Source organism: Periplaneta americana, chromosome 14, assembly GCF_040183065.1.
Source record: "Periplaneta americana isolate PAMFEO1 chromosome 14, P.americana_PAMFEO1_priV1, whole genome shotgun sequence".
Lineage (NCBI taxonomy): Eukaryota > Metazoa > Arthropoda > Insecta > Blattodea > Blattidae > Periplaneta > Periplaneta americana.
In genome coordinates, this window is record NC_091130.1 from 107,133,508 (window position 1) to 107,155,030 (window position 21,523).

The window sequence follows — 21,523 nt, forward strand, 5'->3', positions numbered from 1 at the left end:
AATAAATTGGTTGGGCAAAGGCTGAGAAGAAACTGCCTTCTGAAGAATGTATGAGAAGGAATGGCGAACAGAAGAAAAGTTTGGAGCAGTTCGGCAGATAGACAACATTAAGATACATGGATTATAGGCGAAGACTAAGAGGAAGGCAGAAAATAGGAAAGATTGGAGAATGCTGAGTTTGCAATGGGCAGAACACTGTATTAGCACATTGCAACTTTGTATGTACTTTCATGATTTTTGAACTCAATTTATTTTCACCTTCTGCAACTGATAGGAACAATCAATTCCCTCCCATGAATATACACATATAACAATATTAATTTTACCTTGAACAGTTTTGGCAGAGCATCTGCAGGTTGACCACGGATTACAAACAGACGAGAATTGAGTTTGCGTAAACTCTGATCCAGATCTTCCAAACACTGCAATAGGAACCTGAAAAATGGAAGAGTACATCATTTAGCACTGCTGTATACATAAAGTGGTAATTAATAGGGTTAGGATTTTTCCAGTGCAAAAAGTATGATGGTGGTTGGTACATTTTAATGTTTACAATATTACTATAGTCCGAGCGTCCAATTAATTCCCAGGCGGAAGGCTTTGTGTTGTATATATTTTGCAAGCATCAATACTTGTAATGTCAAGCGATGTTGTCACATTTTTGTTCCAAAGATTATTCCTCGTTACAATTATTTTTATACAGACATCAATACATTGATTTCTACCACCACCATGCACAGTGAATCAATTTTAAGGCTACTTGAAAATGAAATTAAATTACTAGCTTTTTTCGTCATCAATCAACTTGAGATATATATATATATATATATATATATATATATATATATATATATTATTATTATTATTATATCTCTGCCTCTGCGCAATGCCATGTTTGCGGGAGAGAGAGGGGGAGGAGGGAAAGGATGGGAGAGAGGGAGGGGGAGAGGATGGGAGAGGGGGAAAAAGGAGAGGAAGAGGGGAGAGAGAGAGCGAGGGAGAGAAGAGAGAGAGAAGTTCGCAATGCTTTTAATCAGTGAGGGAAGTGGAGAAAAAACCAGAGGCGGTATGCTACCCCAAGATTTTCCCCTGAGATACCTCGATTTAAAAAAGGCGTACCCCCTCCCTAACAACATACACATACATGATGTACACAATTAATTGTTTAGTGCAGTCAGTAACGCGAATCTTTGAAGTTTACGCAACACATTAAATTTCTCAGTAAAATAATTTCAAGTTACTCAAGTTATTTACTAGATTATTTTGCAGTGTCCATTGAGACTTATCATTTAATATAATGTTAAAGCTTCAAAGTGCCTTACATAATTATTAATAAAAAGTGAAACAACAAAAATGACACAGTCACTAAATTGGCAACAATGACCACCACAATCTACAGACCACAGCCTTATATACTTTAAATAATACCGTTGTAAGTATTCCAGGGGTTGACTTATCAAATAAACGTGTCTAAATATACGTGCCAGAAGGCTGTAGTTTAGATTTAAGAAGCAAACAGATAGTACACTCAGCTGTGAAGAAACGCATAAACAAATTTTTACGAATCACATTTTTTCAGTGACGGTATGTCAATTTTCACTAATGGTATGTTTTCTGTCCATAGAAACGAGTGGTGTATTCCATACCGTTGCATATCGTCTCACTTCCCTCACTGCTTTTAATGATCTGATGCCTACAACAAAGATAAGCCATTTCAAATTTACCGGTCAGTCATCGGAGAGATATAAGCTAATGAAAAAACTGTACGACAACATTTTGTCTATAATATAGTTCACTACTTAGGCCTACGGTAGATCTGTTGAGAAGAGAGAAAATGCGTGCGGAGCACTCTGAATGCGTTGGAATCCACAGCTATGAGTACAAGCAGGGCTCAGGATCACTATGATCCTCTTCCTTTAAACATTGAGAAAGTGAATCTAGGGAGTATTCAATAATATTATAATAGAGTTTATTATGCATGGTATGAAACATTACGTCGCATAATGCCAATTTGCTACGTAATTTAAATTAATGATATGTACGAAATTTCAAACTGTTCCAGCAATAAGTCTGAAAAGATGACAAGGATTGTCAAATATCTGCTTCTGGAGACATGACTTCTCATTTCGGGACTACATAGTTCTTGTAGATTTCTTTCTTCATTACGGTAGCATAGCTGAAAACCTGGAAGGGTCTTTTAAATATTTTTAATGATGTCGTATCAATTAGTAGATTATTTTGTTTGGTGATAGCGAGATGGTATTTGGCAAGATGAGTCCAAGGATTTGCCTGCAATTATCTGATATTCCTCTTATAATTGGGGGGGGGGGGACCTCGGGAGAAAAACAACCAAGTAATCAGCCCTAGCGAGACTAATCTTGTTATATTTATTACAGAATATATTTTTAAACAACCTTAGCAACAGTTACAAAATGAAGTGAATTCCATTTCACATCCAATTAAAAATTAATTGAAAAACGGAATGTTGACCATGCAACGAAAGATTAGCTCGCCAGATTCAAACCAACCTAAATGACGATGACGAAGACGTATGTTTTATTCGTATTATTTAATGAAGTGGGCTATGTTATAATCGTATTACTACCGTATATTTATTTAATAGAAAACTTCCAACGAATAGGTTTGCTTGAAAAGTTGCTTAGAAAAATAAACCCGACATGTGTGCAATAACGTTCTCCACACAACTATTAATTCAATTCAGCAGAGTTTATAAAGGAATGTGAGATTCCAGGAAATAAGTTTCCCCAATGAAATTAACAGTTACGGTATGTATCTAAACTCCATTGTCCTACTACAATTAATATGAGTTTCTCCTTTACAAATAATTGACAGCTTAAATATCTACACAGCTGAAGAGGACCGAAAATCTAAATTCGTGAAATAGAAGAATATAAATTATCAAACAAAAAATAAATAATATTGTATTAATAAAATCAAGAAGAGTAAAAATTCAGGCATGCAAAATGAAATGAATATAAGATGGACTTACGAATTCGTATAATGTCAGAGTGAAGAATCTTATCATAGCGCAAGGCTACTATTTAAGAATACACAGTGTATATACACAGAGCGAACCTTAAGTAATGTCATTGATCCAGGAGGTTAATTTTTTAGATATTTCAAACAAAAAGGTTTAACATAATTTTGCTTGTTTTTGCTGGTTTTTTTTTTCGAGATAAAAATTGTTTTATATGAAACATTTCACAGCATCTTTTGGGAAAGCCATTGATCGAATTCCCAATGTGCTCAGTCAATTTAAGAGAGCAATGTATTATGATAATAAATGACTGAAAGAATTTTTGTTTTGTCCTTTGAATATGCAGAAATTTAATCCCAGCAAATGTTAACATTTTAAAATTCCTTTACAGAATGAAAACTTACATTTGCTCGGATCAAATAAATTCTTCACATTTAAAGGACAAAACTAAATTCTTTCAATAATTTATTAATACACTGCTCTCTTAAATTGATTGGGCAAATTGGAAATTCAATAAAAAGAAATAAGATTTAACAACGCTCGCAACTGCAGAGGTTATATCACCGTCGCAACTTAAATGCCATCGACCTCGACCAGGATCGAACCCGCAACCTCGAGTACAGAAAGCCAACGCTATTACCAACTATGCTACCGAGGCTGACGAATTCAATCAATGGCTTTCCAAAAACACGCTATGAAATGTTTCACATAAAACAATTTTTTATTTCGAAAAGGAAGCAAAAACGGAAAAAAATGTATTAAACTATTTTGTTTGAAATATCTCAAAGAATAATCCCTGAAATTAATGACATTACTTACAGTTCATCCTGTATAACAAGTTCATAAACCCATGCCTTGCAAAAAGAATGCAAACCACCACTTTTTTTTAATGAATTTCGAATTCCCGCTGGACTTGTAACTGAAAGCAATAAAAGTACTACGCCTGTCGTCGCTAAAGACAATTCTGACACTGGTTGTTTGAAACAATTCTACCAGTATACTAATTTTAAATTAATATAAATATAATATAAATTGAATTAAAACTGAAAACATTAGATAAACTCATAGCGTTTTTAACCATCTAAAAGATGAATAAATTTAATGTGGATAGACAAAAGAAAAAAAGGAAGAAGTGGAACTACTTGAGTCGGAACGGATTTCCTTTACTTGAAAAGTAAACACAAATGATTTTTACTACAAGTTAAAAAATTATTTTACACTCTCAAATACGTTCACTGCAACAATACCGACATGAAACATCAATGAAGTAACTTATCTGCTCATATTGTTGAGAAATACTTCCACTCTACGCAAGATTACCTGACAAAACAGGCATCTGCGACAATGAGTTGCGACGACACTGACATCAAACGGCTTGCGAAAGTGTCACTCGGTATACTTTACGTTTGATATAGGTCATCATGAAGATGAATTAGTTCTACATTGTTTCAGCAACCTAATTTGTAAGTTTACTGGAAGAAACTACAGACGCTCACGTTGGTGAGCATGGTCTACTCATCACGTTGGCAAGCATTTGCGAGGCGAGCGTCTGATATACAGGTGTCTACTCACGTGACGACGTTAACCGTTGACGTCATTCAAGAGAGTTACTACAAATATCCATACTTTCCTGTTAATCAAAGTAACAAAAGCAAAATTCCAGTTCCTTTCTCATGAATCGCCACAAATAATAGTGAGTGCTGTAATCAGAAAGTGATTTTATGTTCTAATATCCGTACGAAAATGTAACTGACTTTAGTCTACATGATAATTCACTAGTTTCTTTGGTACGGTACCTCATAATTAGTCTCATGGTCAATCTCTTATTCAACATTTCTGTCTAACTAGAGAGAATATTCTGAAACGAGATGACAAGTCAGTGGTGCCTCCTATATTGCGTCACAAAGGTCTGACCGCCATAATAATTTTAATTATACGTACCTAATTTTTTTCCATTATACCACAAAAATAATAATTTCATAATCGAAAATAAAGTAAGTAGTAGGCTATGTGGACGCAAAATAAATATGGGAAATGCCTGTTATTATTCGGTTGAGAAGCTTTTGTCATCTAGTCTGCTGTCAAAAAATTTGAAAGTTAGAATTTATAAAACAGTTATATTACCGGTTCTGTACGGTTGTGAAACTTGGACTCCCACTTTGAGAGAGAAACAGAGATTAAGGGTGTTTGAGAATAAGGTTCTTAGGAAAATCTTTGGGACTAAGAGGGATGAAGTTACAGGAGAGTGGAGAAAGTTACACAACGCAGAACTGCACGCATTGTATTCTTCACCTGACATAATTAGGAACATTAAATCCATACGTTGAGATGGGTAGGGCATGTGACACGTACGGGAGAATCCAGAAATGCATATAGAGTGTTAGTTGGGAGGCCGGAAGGAATAAGACTTGGGAAGGCCGAGACGTAGATGGGAGGATAATAATAAAATCGATTTGAGGGAGATGGGGTATGATGGTAGGGACTGGATTAATCTTGCACAGTATAGGGACCGATGGCGGGCTTATGTGAGGGCGGCAATGAACCTCCGGGTTCCTTAAAAGCCATAAGTAGTAAGTAAGTAGGCTATGTGGAATGTCAAATTATTTCAGTTTAGGTTTAAATTTAGCGCCCCTACAAGTTGAACGTCTTCGAATTTCGATGTTATCCAGTTTGTCTAGCGAAAACCAGCAGACACTATGCTTTGAGAATACGAATTATGACCACAATTTATGTTTGAACAGGTCTGCAGAATGTATTGGGTTGGTGCATAGTTCGTAGCGTTTTTGTTTTACGTGTTGGAACTCCGGTTGGTATGAGTTTATTTATCGATTGTCATTTTTTATTTAAAGTTCAATTGTTGTGCTTGAGTTTACATATTGAAGTTTTCATTTTTGCAGATAATGGAGCCGTAGACGCACGCTAGAAAAGGAGTATCAAGTGGAGAAAGTGAAACATTTCCAACATATTCTTTTTTTGGAGTTTAATAGACGGGCGAAAACAGCCAGAAACATTTGCGCCGTGTATGGGGACAATGCTATCGGAGAGAGCACGGCAAGAAAATTATTTTATCGTTTTACGGAGAGTCGTTTTGACTTTAGTGGCACTCCACGTTCAAGAAGGCCATCGAAGTTTGATGAAGACCGTTTAAACACATTAATCCATAATGATCCATGTCAGTGTATCCGAGAACTGGCAAATGTGGTGAACTGTGATCATTCCACCATCGTGCGACATTTATTGCCACCAACTGAGACGTCTTGCACACGCAATCCAAGAAAAACGACCAACAAGACTACGTGAAATGATGCTACTCCACGATAGCTCCCGAACGCAGTCTGCTAACCTGACACAAAACACTATCCAGGAGTTGGGTTGGGAAGCCATTCCCCACCCACCTTATTCACCTGATCTTGCGCACTCAGATTTTCATCTTTTCCACTCTCTATCGAACAACCTTCAAGGAACTTCCTTTCCGGATGAAAATGCGCTCCGAACATAGCTTGACGACTTCTTTAACTCAAAATTAAGGCGATTTCTACAGGCATGGAATCGAAATACTCCAGCGTTGGCAGATTGTTGTAAATAGTGACGAATATATTGTTTATGATTAACTTGTCTCTTATGTGCATCTGATGTGTTTCAATAAACTTATGAAAAATCGCTACGGAATTACGCACCAACCTAATATATATTATTCTTTTAAGTCTTACCATAAAGAACGGCATCTGTCAAGATAGTCTCCCTGTAGTTTTATAAATGTAGCCTACCAACAGATGTTCGATTTTGTTTTTTGCGGACGGTTTTCGGGGGGGGGGGACATTTCGTGTTAAGATTTTGATTGCGGATTCCATGAAGTTGTTTAAAAATACGAGTTGGTTTTTGTGGCGTTTACTGTAAAGTAAGCTGTTTACGATAGTTTCAATAGCGATTTAATTAAAGAACATATAGGTTTCGATTAATCGTCTGCAGGGAATTACAAATTTCATTCGTCAACTGTAGTCACGTGGCTGTGGAAAACCGTCAAAGCTGTAACCAGATTATCTCATGTTATGAGTAGCTTTCTTTCTTTACAGCTGATCTAGCTTGATTGAAACTGTAAGGTACCGGTACTTCACTATGAGTACTATTCCTGAATCCTTAAACAATTTAATGCACATGAAGGCTATTTGAATATGAAGAGATACCATAATTTTCATATCGCGAGTAGCTACCTACACATGTTATTAATTTATGGTGAAACGGCCCAAAATGCTGCTACAGCTGGCCGATTATACCAGTAAAAGTTTCCCGACACTCGAGCCACCAAATCCCAGAACTTTTGTGTTAAAGCACAGAAGTTTTTGGAAATAGCGTTAAGCCTACACATTTTAATGGACAGCGATCAAGAAACAAAACCGAACAACAAATTTTTAATCATGGACTGTTCCCAGGACTTTAAATGAATAATAATATTGTTGCGATCATAACATACTCAGTAGGTCCAGCAGACCATGCTCGTAAGATAGCTTTTCACCATTGGTTTCCGGATTTTCCATAAATAATTTTGGCAACCGACAAAGAGACTTTCACAAAGAATGGCGTTGTTGATTTCCACAACCGAAAGAAATCCAAACAATCTCAGCAAAGATTTACGGTAAATGAGTGAGCAGGAATCGTCAATGATTGCATAATTCGCCCTACATTCTTTCTAAGTGCTGACACAAATTATTTATTATTTACCATTTTTACAAGAAACACTTTCAAGTGTACTGGAAAACTGTTTTCTCAAGAACCAGAAGATAATTCATGATGGTACTCTCACCGTATACATATTACGCGGAATGTTTTCGCGAGCAACTAAACCGTAGTTTTCCTGACAGGTGGTGTGGACACTGGACCCATCAGATGGCTCGCTAGATTGCCGAATCTAAATATCCTTAATTTTTTCTTGTGTGGAAGGGAGATATGAAAAGCATGGTTTACAGAACAGAAATCTTAAATGTTGAAACCCCCGAGAACTTTTTGTTCAGGCCGCAGAGGAAATACAGAACAATGTGAGAGTGCTTGCCAGAAATGGATAAAAAGTGTGGAGGTTGTAGGCACGCAAATGGACATTTGAAAAGCTCAAACAATACCTTTAAAGTTGCTATGTGTAGCTGGTTTGCAGAAACAGTATATTTATTGTCATGTTTTACTTCTTTAATTTCTTGATTTTTTTTCCTTGCAAATATCTTTCAATAAAGTCTGAACTGTACAATGTGTATTTATAATTCAGTTATTATGAGAAATAAAATAATGGAATCTTTCATACAGCGTATATATTACCGTTTCAAGCACTTTTTAATTTAGTTGAGTAAGCTATTCAACAAGTTAACAGAAAATTATTCGCAATTTGTCAATTAAATTCGCATAATTTATTGGACATTTTACGTTTCAATTCTACTTTGATCAGGTAGCAATCCGCAAAGCACTGCCTATATTACAATCTTCCCTCCCATGTCCTACTAGCTACTTGAAGTAAAGCAGACAGTATTACACCCACCCCTCTGCAAGTCAATTAAGTGAAGGAGTACGTACTGCTGTTTACACTCTACAGTGTTGTAACATGTTACATTTTCTCGACAGATATTGGATCGTATCAAATAATCGACAAAATTTGCTCGTAATGATCTGATCTATAACTCCATTGAATTAATGCTTCCTTCAATCCAACACATTCACTGGAATTACACTTGTTTATCGAATTAGAAAAAATAATAAATATATGTATGGTACTGACTATACTAAAAGCCAGGTTATGATCCGACTAAACCGGAAGCAACGTTCTGTTGGTCTCTTTCTGAGCTCTGTTGCCACATAGTGGGGCGAGATTCAAAGCGTGTTCAGCGTTTGTGACCGATATGTTTAGAATAACTACTGTATATAGTTCTCGATAACACTATCTACAATATTAGTAATTAAAATTACTGTTTTTAAGAAAGCATGAGTAATGAGGCTGGTACGAAATGCGACTCGTAATGCACGTGGTACTGCAAATGAACTGGCTACACTGTCTCCGTGATTCCGTTGCCAGATTTTCGTTAGCAGACGACATTTTCACGCGAGGTCCAATGAAAAGCTCCGCTCTCGTTCTCCCCTCCACCCCCCACACTCAACGTGTCATCACTGCACAGGCTACCCCTCTAACCCGCACTTTCCTCTCGCCATTTCAACTATTTCCTGTTTCGTCGGTTCATAACCTGGCTTTTAGTATAGAAATTCACATCAGTACTCAATGTAACTGAAGCATTATAAAAAAAGAGTATGGTAAAGCAAGCGTTAAAAGAGACTGTTTCGAAAATTTGCATTTGGCCTACAACTACAGAATTGTAAATCTAACTATATAGCCTATATACAGGGTGTTAAAAAAGTGTCGCATATTTTTACAGGAGGTAGCATAGGTCGAAACTAGAAAAAAAGGTCCTATAAACATGTGTCCGGAAACAAATATATATTGAGATATGGGTCATATTGTATTGTGGACTATCATCATCATTAGTTTAAAAACACAAAACAATGGTGCATTTTTTTAGATTGGATAGCATTCCTCAACAGAAGTAAACACAGATGTAGTAATAAACAAAGGTTCAGGTTACTACAAAGTCTATCATTTTATGTTAGTATGTACAGTATTCAGTGGTGTAGGTTGTCTTTCTGTTAATGCACAATGGGGTACCACTTTTCTACGCCTCGTGCGAAAATATCTAATCCAGAGGTTTAATGGGCGATGAATTGGTCCAGGAGGTCCAGTAGCATGGCCTCCCCGATCACCTGACCTAAATCCTTGGGATTTCTGGCTATGAGGACATTTAAAGACATGGTGTATGTCACACCCATCGACAACGTACATACGTTACAGGAGCGTGTATCCAATGCATGTGAGCAAATCCGACAACAACCAGATATGTCGCAAGTGTTCGTGACTCACTGAGAAGTAAGTCTGAAGCATGTGTAACAATGGGTGGTAACCACATAGAGCACTTTCTGTAGTGTCTACTGTCTACGTAACAGACAGGTGGGTAGTGTAGGTCACAATACAGCATTGCCCATATTTCAACAGATATTTGTTTCCGGACACATGTTTATAGGAACTTTTTTTTTCTAGTTTCGACCAGTGCTACCTCATGTAAAAATATGCGACTTTTTTAAACACCCTGTATAATATAACTTAATTTAGAGTGACGAGTGATATATTTAGTTTCTGTTAACGGTAATGGAAATTGAAATTTTGTTGAAAATTTTTCCCTTATTAAGAATTTTCTTTTTACTTTATTGGCGTTGCCAAGTTTTATTATTGTAATAATTTATTGGTTATTTTACGACGCTTTACTGCTATGGTTATCTAGCGTCTGAATGAGATGATGATAATGCCAACGAAATCAATCCAGGGTCCAGCGACGAAAGTTGCCCAGCATTTGCTCTTAATAGGTTGAGGGAAAATCCCGAGAAAAACCTCCATCAGGTAACTTGTCCCAACCAAGATTTGAACCCGAGACCGCTGGTTTCACGATCAGATATGCTGCTACTCCACAGTGGTGGACGATTATAATTATCATTCACCTTCTATCCTGATAGGCAGATGAACTGTTGTTGCTCAAACAGACACCATTTATGCAATACAAGTTTGTATTACATCACTGAAATAATGTAGGTCTACATAAGTTCCACTTTTTAAATTCTTACTTACTCAGATGTGTATAATGAAAATAGTAAGTTGGCTCTGCTCTATTTCTTCTCAACATTCATAATCACCGTCACTGTCGAAGATTTCTGGAGTTGAAGAAATTAGCAGCTTACATGCGAGGCATTTCACATCAAATCGAACAAGCTTGTAACTTTGACGTTTCGAAACAGTTCGAAAATGTGTATGCATGTTAAGGGGGTTCAAAAAGAAACCCCGTACATTTTTATTTCAGCAAAATTGATAGACAAACACTTATAACTTTTGTTCCGTGTGTCGCACAGAACTCATCTTAGGCTCAATTGAAAGTTTAAGAATTTTAGTTCTATTCAGGGTGCGAATTAAATTTCTGATGAGGCAGGGGGGGACAGAATCCTAGATAGAAAATAACACACAAAATTATTATTATTATCCTCATTCGATACAGTTCAACGCTTGGACGCACAGAGTTTCTTGTCTCGCAGCTTGATTTTGATAATAATAATAATAATAATAATAATAATAATAATAATAATAATAATATTATTATTATTATTATATCCATGAGCATGTTTAAGATAAAATGTGCAATTCCTAAGTTATTGATTGTTGTCAGCTTGCCGGTGATGATAATACATCAATATTATAAAGTATACTCGTATTAAAACAATTACATTTTGTGAAGAGGGATAGAAGTTATCCCTGGCAGGGATGTTAATATGAATTTATGAAAGGGGGATAACTTTCCTACAGAGGGGTAAATCCCCCTATCCCCCCTCGTTAATTCGCACCCTGGTTTTATTTCACATTAATATAATACTTTGGAATAATTTATTGCAAATGCAACACTAATACCTTTTTTTTTTAGTTGAATTTTCAACATGTTCGCGAGAATTTAAAAAAAATTGATAATCAATTTATTCCCCGTTTAGTTTTCTCAATGTGCGTGTGATTTGAAAATGAAACTGCGGAAACTGAATTGTACAGAAATAATATACATTCCTCAAAATAAAAAAAGTTGTCATGTTTTTCGATTGTTATATTTCTAGTACAGAAAACAATTTTTACAAAATTAATTAACAGAAAAATACCTCGTAGTTTATTGCCAACTCCTACAACAGAAAACTCAAATCAAACGTTTAGTCCTCATGTTAAGAACAAATACAGTTGAAGGTGTCTAAAATGAAAATGAAACTTATAAACACTGTAAAACAAAGTGTGTTCTTTTCTTCTCTATTCAGTCTCAGTAATGTGAGTTTCCTCCTCTTTCTCGAATAACGGAATCACAGCGATTTGACATACTTCTGATTAGCCTACAAATGTTAGGTTGTGGAATTTCTTGTCACTCTTATAGAGCGTCCTCTAACTGTTGGAGCATTTGTGGCGGATCTGGACGCTTACAAACCCTTCTTTTAAGATGATCGCACAGATGTTCTATTGGATTAAGGTCCGGATTGCAGGGAGACCACTCCAGAACGTTGATGTGGTATTGGGTAAGAAAATCTTGTACACGTTGAGAAATATTGGGACGGGCATTGTCATCGGCCAGTAAAAATTATTTTCCCATATGTTCTGCTACAGGTCGTACATGGGGATTACGAACTTCACTGACATACCTGTCGTCTGTCAGACCCTGATTTCCCCTCCTCCGAATCACTATAAGCTCTGCTCTCATGTCCAACATAATCCCTTTCCAGAGCTTAAGTGAACCTCCTTCAAAAGGAACTCTTTCAGTGACTACATCTTCAATATGACGCTCTCCACACACCAACACAAGCACCATTACCAAACAGAGGAACTTTGGTTTCATCATAAAACATGACTCGTCTCCAGTGTCTCAACTGCCAATTTCTGTGTTCCTCTGCAGAGCATACATAGTCTCAGGTGTTTGTGTCGCCGTGTTAAGCGTGGCACTTTTTTCGACCTTCTGCATCTGAGATTGTTTTCATGCAGTCTATTACATATTGTTTGCAGTGGCGTAAGCATGAAATTTTGAGCAGGGGAAGCTAACTCAAGTTGTCTTTCATGCAATATGAGAAAACATATTACAAAAATACAGTCTTAAAATAAATAGTAGTCAATTTCAAGTCAGCAGTCGAAGATTGGTTGGAACATCGTAAGTAACACCAATAAGGCATGACCTCAAATGATACGTAGTAAAATATGATTTCACGGTCTACACATATCTCTTAACAAATAGACACGTACTGTATACGTATAACATTAGCTCACTCCCTGTCATACTTAGAGAAATCACAATATTAGTATCATTACGTAAGTATGCGTCTGTCTTTTGGTTGTGTCCTTCATTGACAGCAAGGGAGTCGGTCATTTGTTTTTTAGATCACACTTTTGTTCGTAAGTCAGTCTTGATAATAGGCCTACAATTGTTCTAAAAAAAATTCAAGTAAATTAGTGTCAGGAACTGTTATTTCGCTCATTATTTATTATATCAGCCACAATGCACACTAACACTTCAACTGAACACAACTGACGAAAAGGGATAACTCGGAACTACTTATTTTAAATGTTAAAGCTAGCTTCTTTCGAAGCCTTGCGACTAGGGTAGTTTAGTTAGAAAGGGATGGAAAATCTGCGGGGTGGATTACACAGAAGAAACCAGTCTGCTTGGAAGCTGGTGTGTGCAGGCTTCTTGTTTATTGCTGCATCACAAATCATCCTGAGCTGCCGCATCACAATATTTAACGCGTAAATATAAATTCTATTAAAATTAATATATATTTTTTTCCATAAACTGCAGGTTTATTATGAAATTATTATTAACTGGGGAAGCTAAGCTTTTTAGCTTACATTGACGCTACGCCACTGATTGTTTGGTCACTCAGCCTTTGTCTGTAGCGTTCTGAAAATTCTCTTGGAATTCTCGTGCCTTACGCCTGCAGTTTCTTGTTGCAAGAAGACGCAAATAACAGTCTTCAGCAGGGGTAGTTTTTCTTCTACGACCTGAACCTGGCTTCCTTGTTGTAGTGTGTTGTTCATTATACCGTTTCCATAATTCTGAAACAGCATTTTGACTTATTCCAAGTTGTCTGGCTATGTATCGCTGTGAGTGCCCTTCTTGAATCAGAGTAACTCCCTGGCTTATTTTCTCCACTGTCAAACGCCTGTTTCCTCTGTTCTCAATATGCATTGCCATGGCTATACACATCTGTACTGTGTGCCTACTGACAGAAACAAGATGTTCACCCATTCTGTTTCGGGCAGTGTTTGCTTTGACTCCATCTACTGGTAGTACCTCAAACTGTCAAAGGTCACAAATCATTTTCACTACACAAACATAGAGTGAGTGCATTTCACTTTGGGAAGAAAGATATTTCACTATCTATAGTGTGTTTCACGAACACTCATCCGAACTTGTGACAACTTTTTTATTTTGAGAAGTGTAGAAAGTGCGTGCGCTGCATGTACTTGTCGTGCCCCGGTCTCCGTTGATGTCCCTCTGCTGACTGTGGTGACAGGTGGAGAGAGCAGAAATGGGAGTGATGGGACAAGATGGGCCAGAATAACGAAATATGGAAAGTTTTTCAGTTACAAAATGCATCATTATAAGAAAAATGTGTCCACTGTTGACAATATAGCTTATAAATGATTTGAAATATTTTCACAACTACACAGGAGACTGCTGATTAATGCCATTAATGTAAAATGGTGAGAACATAACACAAAACAGAAAAATTTATGTCTCATTTTTAACAATTTTTTTTGCCCGTCTCATAATTACCCTGACTGACTCTATTGTTGGAAAACATGTATTGGTTTGGTGCATAAGTTCATGCCGTTTTTCTGTACTTTCATTTATTTAATAGTACTATCCAGGGGCGGCTCGTCCATAAGAGCTGCGGAGCTGCAGCACTCCCTGCTTTGACAGGAAAATAAAAATAATATTTGTTTTAATTTGTAGAATAATTGTTACAGTTTTTATTGGTAAATTGCTTTATATTTCATCTGGCCGGGTATATGTACTATTATCTTATGCATAATCTTTTTGCGCGTCGACTGTACTGGAATCAAAGTCGTCCTGTGATCTGCAGGATAGGACAGCTCATAGAGAGTCTGCCTTGCTTGGTTAGGGGGTAGAGAGGTGAAGGGAAGGAGAGGGAAACTGCCGCTGTTTAAAACCCATATTTCGCTGCAGTGGCTTGCAGAGCCAGGTCATTCAAGGGAAGATCTTTCCTCCACTCCCACACCGCTATTGTAATGCTACGTCAAATGAATTCTCTATTACCTTGAAACTTAATGACAACATTTTTATTTTCTCTTCACATACTTATTTTTGTAGAATCTTATCGAGATAACATAACGAAATTAATATTCTCTTTTGCCTTATTATTACGTATATATCTAGTCTCCTAATATTTACCGTAACTCAAAATGATTGCACGAGTAGAATCCTTTTGATATAGCATGTAAAATACGAAAGAGACTTCTTTTCCAGTTTCAGAAAATTGTTGACCATCAGTATATCTCAGTGTTGCTTTGGTGTGACGTCTTAGTACCGTAACTTAATCAGTGCAAATGTGCAAGCATGAGTGTGTGTGAATTACAGAATATTCATTTTATTTTTTTCAACTTTCCCTTGCGGAGAAGATTGACGTAATGAAGTGAAATTAAAGGGTCGTCCGTTACCCGACTTAAATCTTACTCAAGCTTCATCCAGCCGAAATAGTGCATATATGTAAGGAAATGTAACAATGAAATTTACGCTAAGCATTTGTGGTTACGTGGATGTGAACAAAAAAAATTCTGTATTTTGTTTTCTTGCCTCCTCTTCGGTGGTGATGCTGCATGGACTAGGAGTGATGTGACAGATTTAGGACATTTGCCCCTAAAAATTAAAAAGCACAAATCTTCGCAGTCTCACCTGAAAATGTTGTTTCATTGGCTATGTTAGGCAAAGCTAATATTGCTGCGCAATTAAATGAAGCGAACAGGACAAACATTCTCAAACATAATCAAGAAGTGAGAAAAGATCGTGAAATTATTTTACAAAATATTAATTGTATCAAATTTTGTGGCCAATATGAACTTCTCCTTAGGGGACATGATGAAAAAACGATTCGAAGAACCCTGGTGTATTTCGTGGGTTGCTGCAGTTCTTGAGTAATCTAAAAGAGTCTCTCAAAAATCATTTGAAACATGCCACTGTTTAAAGGTAATTCTAAAACAGTTCAGGATGAACCGGTAGATTGCATGTTGAGTGTCTGCCGATTTGAAATTCAGACTAAAATCAATGGTATTAGTTTTTCTTTAGCGATTATGGCAAATAATGCCACAGACATCTCCCAACCAACTAAGTCAGGAAGTTTTGATTTTTCGATATGTAGTGCATTTATTTTTGTCCTATACTTATTAGGAATGACATCAAGAAGTGAAATTTGTATGTACCAAAGTCTACTGCAGCTCCCCCAATCCACAAGTTCACGAGCTGCCACTGGTACTATTTCAGTCTAGCATATAGTCACGAAGCTCAATACGTAGTAAGTATGCATCCATAGATAGTTGCTAACCACTAGGATCGCTACTATCGCCTCATTACAGACAATGCGAAATAGTACCGGCATAGTCTATTGTTCCTAGCACCCTCACAACTCTAGCTTCGTGACTGTATATACTAGACTGTGGTACTATAGTGACACAGTTACCATAGCAACGAAAAAAAGCTACGAACTTATGCACCAACCCAATAATATCATACAAGTAGTGAACCCCCTGTCATTTTCAGCACGAATCGCCACTGTGGGTATATGAATTAATTTTATATTAACGACTTCGAGTTCCATCTTGAAATTTCGCACACATACTGAAAATTAAATGGAGAACGCAACTATATTTTTATATTGTTATAAAGTAGTGAAATTCCTTAAATTTGAAATTTTAAAATAGAATTATAGTTTACAAACAAACTACTATATTTTTATCTATTTGAACGCCATGTGTCGAAAGTGTGTTTAATTAGGTTTAAAACGACCTTAGAACAGTGCTCCTACAACAATTAGAATAATAGATATTAAAGTTAATATGAAACAATATGCAGACTTTTATGAAAATTTATATATTTTATTTTGTAACTATTAAATGAAAGAAGTTTGGGAGCAATAAAAACAACCGTGTGAGTATGTTTTTATTCATAGAATTCCTAAAAAAAAAAAAAAAAAAAAAAAAAAAAAAGTTTCATAAAAATTGGTGGCATGAAGGTCATTTTCTCTTTAAACTGTACGAATTGACGTAGAATGACTATTAGTATACTGTCGTTCACGTACTATGCAATTATACATAGCCATAGTTATCTTTCTACTGATAGTAGTATTAAATTAGCAAGTGGAATTTTCAAAGATAAGTTATGTCCAAAGCTTCATTGTGGACGTACAGAATGTGAGATGTTAATTGAAAATGTGTTAACTCTTCATTCGGTAGAACTAGCAGGGAATGACTCAAAAGACGACACATTTTCTCTATTTAACATATTCATCCAATAAAGGCAATATTAGGTATTTTTCTGAGGTTAGTGGGGTTAAAGAAAAATTACTTAGTTTTTATTATGCTAATGAAACAGCTGACGGTATTTTTTTAGAAACTTTAATCTATTTGAAATTAATACAATTTGAAAGTTTCTAATATATAAAGTTTCGGTGCACTCAGAATTTCAAATCCTTAAAGAGTAATTCATGCGAATTGTAACTATCACGTTATTCATAATGTGGCCAAAAATACGCGCAAATTGATTGAATTTGATGTCGAATGTCGAGTATAGGGTGACCATCCGTAGGTACTGATTTTGGCAGTACAGTACTTTTTTTAAAATGTGTAGTCCTTCAGAATGCGAAGATATGCAATAAATAATATAGAAATATCCTTTTTTCCTACATGTCCTGCGAAATGTCCTACTGTCTACCGCAAACTTCAAATATGTATTTTCTATCCGTTTCTTTCTTCTTTTCCGCATGTTAATGTAACAATGGCAAGTCTAATTTTGTGATTTGTATTTTTCGACTACTAAGGAGAATAAACATGTCCGTTTGACACTGACAATGCATAACCGACTATCTTTTCATTTTTAAGAATGTTCAGAACACTATGAATGATGAAGAAAAGTATCTTTATTCTTTACTCTCTTTGGAAATTGATTATTGATAGGATTTAAACATTGCTTTATCGCGCAATTTTTTCTGTACAAATCAGACTCTAATATGAAATTATTTTTCCAAACTTTATTAATAGTCCAAAAAAATTTCATAATCTAGCAAATCACCCCTGATTGAGGTTCTGTCTGATATGTACAGCTGACAAAAAAAAAAGGTGAACAACGAATATTTTCTAAGTTCACTTCGGGTCACGGCGATGTTACACGATGCATGTGCTTGTAGAAGCAGTTCCGGAACTATGAAATTACTCAATATCTGCGTCTCGTAGACCAGCGGTAGAGTGCTCGCATAATAGGCCTAATTCGAAAGCTGTGAGTTCGGGCTTTGTTCAACTTTTCATTTTATTTTTTAATCGTTCTTTAGCGATATAAATAATATTCCAATTATTATTTATATTCTGTTATCGTTCCTTAGCGTTATAAATAATATTCATGTTATCATTTATATTCTTTATCGATATAAATAATATTCAAGTTATGTATAACTCGTTATCGTTCTTTAGCGATATAAATAATATCCAAGTCATCATTTGTATTTTGTTACCGTTCTTTAGCAACATAAATGATATTCAAGTTATCATTTATATTCTGTTATCGTTCTTTAGCGATTAAATAATATTCAAGTTATCATTTACATTCTGTTGCCGTTTTTTAGTGATATAAATAACATTCAAGTTAAATTTTTATATTGTTATCGTTCTTTAGCGATATAAATAATATTCAAATTATCATTTGTATTCTGTTATCGTTCTTTAACTATATAAATAGTATTCACGTTATTTATAATGTTACCGTTCTTTAGGGATATAAATAATGTTCAAGTTATTTATATTTTGTTATTGTTCTTTCGCGATATAAATACTCTGTATTTTATATAAGTAATTATTATAATATAAATAACCATTCGTCTTTGTTAAATAGGTTATTTTATTTAAATAATGAATTATATATTATACAACATCTTATATTAATTAAACAAACCGATATTTATCATTTATATTCTGTTATCGTTCTTTAGCGATATAAATAACATGAATTTAACATTAGGTTTGGAACAATACAGTTTCATTATACTGGTGTTAGTTTTTTTTTTATTTTTTATTAATTATTACATTATACTAACTTGAAACACAATAAAATGAAAAGGAGTGACGAGGAATTGAACCTGAGACGTTGATATCTAAATTCCGACGTTCTTCCGACTAAGCTATGAGGGCACAAGTATAGAAACATTTGCGGAAAAATTGGCCCAACCCCCCTCCAAGATTTTCTGATGATTTGTAGAAGCTCGTCCAGGATGTGGGGGGCAAAGGCTAATTGGGATTTCCAGGTCTCTGATCGAGACAAGAATCCTAATAGAACTAATATTTAACCCTTGCGGTGAATTTCGGCGAAGTCCGGAGGGCTCAATTAGTCAAATTCACTCTCCTCACCTCCACGCTTAGGCTCCCTGGGATCTATTAAGATTCGAAAGAGGCAGTAGTGTGTGGAAAGCAATGGGAAGTTACCGCATTTATCCTTCCCAAGAAAAACTGCAAACATGAACAAAGGAAGCTTTTAATAGATAAAGGAAAGGATCATCTTCTGCGGAACTCTGGAAAAAGAACTAAAAAAAGACTGAAGTGCTTTGTGTGGAGTGTGGCATTGTATGGGGACATGGACATTACGACGAAATGAAAAGAAACGAATAGAAGCATTTGAAATGTGGATTAGAGAAAATGGAGTGTGCAGTGGACAGACAGACGAATAAGAAATGAAGTTGTGTTGGAAAAAGCGGGTGAAGAAAGAATGATGCTGAAACTGATTAGAAAGAGAAAACGTAATTGGTGGGTCACTGGTTGAGAAGAAACTGCCTACTGAAGGATGTACTGGAAGGAATAGTGAACGGGAGAAGAGTTAGGGGCAGAAGAAGATATCAAATAATAATCATCATCATTATTGGCGCTACAGCCCTTGGTGGGCCTGGGCCTCCCTTAGTAATTGTCGCCATCCGTCTCTATCTTGTGTAGCAGCCTTCCAATTCTTGCACCCCAACTTTCTGGCATCCTCTTCCACTCCGATATCAAATAATAGACAACATTAACATATGAGTCATTCCACGTCAAATCGCACAAAATTATACAAATTTTGACCTTCATATTTCTGATTGCGTTTATATTTTTTTTACCAACTCTACGGGTCTCATAAACCAACAAATGTATTTTTATTTCCTCCTAAGTCCACATGTTTTTAAAACATTACATGTTAAAATTCGTTAAAAATGTCGCACAATGCAACATTTAAAGCGTCATATTTCTGACGATATTGATGTTAAATTTTTTTTGAAAAATGCATTTAAAAGCTTAAAGTACTGTCTTTTATTAAATATTTACTAACTAATTTTAATATAATTATTTCAAATATTTTTTTATAATTCAATTTTTAAAACATATACATCAATGTGAAATAGCCCTATTAAAAATCTTAAAAAAATGCCTACTAGGTGCACTGAAGTATTCTTAATAATTCCAGAAAAAATCAGAATGGGATCTCCAATAGTTTAATGGAAATTTAATTACTTATGACAGAATGTGTAGCGGTCGGTGCAGCAGCAGTGAACGGGAAGCGTTAAAGCACGCTAAGAGGTTTATCGGCGCTGGATAATTGACTGAACTTTGCAACATTACACCCAGTACGGATCAAGTTACTCGAGGAAACACTGCTAATTTACTTATTATGATATCTTCAAATAATTGTACATTATTCTTTTCAAATGTTTCTTTTCATTCACATTTTAAATTTTCATTCGCCTACCTTCTTTCTTGAAAGAACATTGTTTTACTAAATCTTCAGTTTTTGACAACGGAATGAAAGAATATAATTTTAATGTACCAGTTATTGGTTTTAGATTATGGTATCTGGCCTGCAAATTTTCAGTGTGGTTTTTGTGCTTATTGAATGGACAAAATATAAATGACACGTTAGAAATGTTTTTTGTGACTAATCAAACAGTTTTTTTTGTGTTGTTATAGGATCTTTTATAGGCTAACTCTCGTGGCAAGTCTTTTAACAGTATCTCCAATGCCAACACATGGACCTTTACCATGCGACATTGCAAAGAAGTGTCATTCAGCACTAATTCCATAATCGTCTTCATGTAAGCAATTATTTTTATTTTTTTTTATTTTTATTTTTTTTTTTTGTGAACTTGATCCATTGGAAAAGTAGATGATTTTTTTCATATCGTTGAATTCTTGCTTTAAGAAATTGATTGCTTCAGATTGAAAAATGTGAAAGGTATCGGTGTCATGTTTCATGGTTTCTGAGATGACATTACTTTTGTAACGAATTTCTGTATCTCCTTTGAAATATACTACGAAAGGATTTATTTATTTATTTAAATATACAGAATAAAGAATATAATTACAAATAAGAGAAATAGAAATAAAATAATACAATCAATATAAAAAAAGGAGATGCAGTAGTATTAACAAAATTTGAGACCGAATGAGCAGCGCTCGTGTTCGGTCACAGTTCAGATATAATATTAATAGGTCTATAAGAGAATATAAAATAAAATAAAGTAGGAAGTAAAATTAAAATTGTACTGTATTGTGGCTTGGCATACGTTCCAATGCACACCTTCTATTGAATCGTGTATTACAAATGAATAATTTTCAGAAAAGTCTGCAATAACTATGTAATT

At 35.4% G+C, this 21,523-nt stretch overlaps 1 protein-coding gene across 2 annotated transcripts in view; it reads right to left on the reverse strand.

Annotated features, from left to right (window-relative positions):
* LOC138713620 (cryptochrome-1-like) overlaps positions 1-21,523 on the reverse strand; it is a 60,929-nt gene that overhangs the window by 30,917 nt on the left and 8,489 nt on the right. The window contains exons 1-2 of one of the 2 annotated variants that reach the window (XM_069845855.1): positions 4,319-4,466; positions 327-435 (exon numbers count right to left, since the gene is read on the reverse strand). In XM_069845855.1, the coding sequence (XP_069701956.1) occupies positions 327-435; positions 4,319-4,365 (156 nt within the window). In that variant the 5' untranslated portion in view covers positions 4,366-4,466. Of the gene's footprint in view, positions 1-326; positions 436-4,318; positions 4,467-21,523 lie in introns of those variants that run through there. The other variant, XM_069845854.1, reaches the window with a different exon arrangement.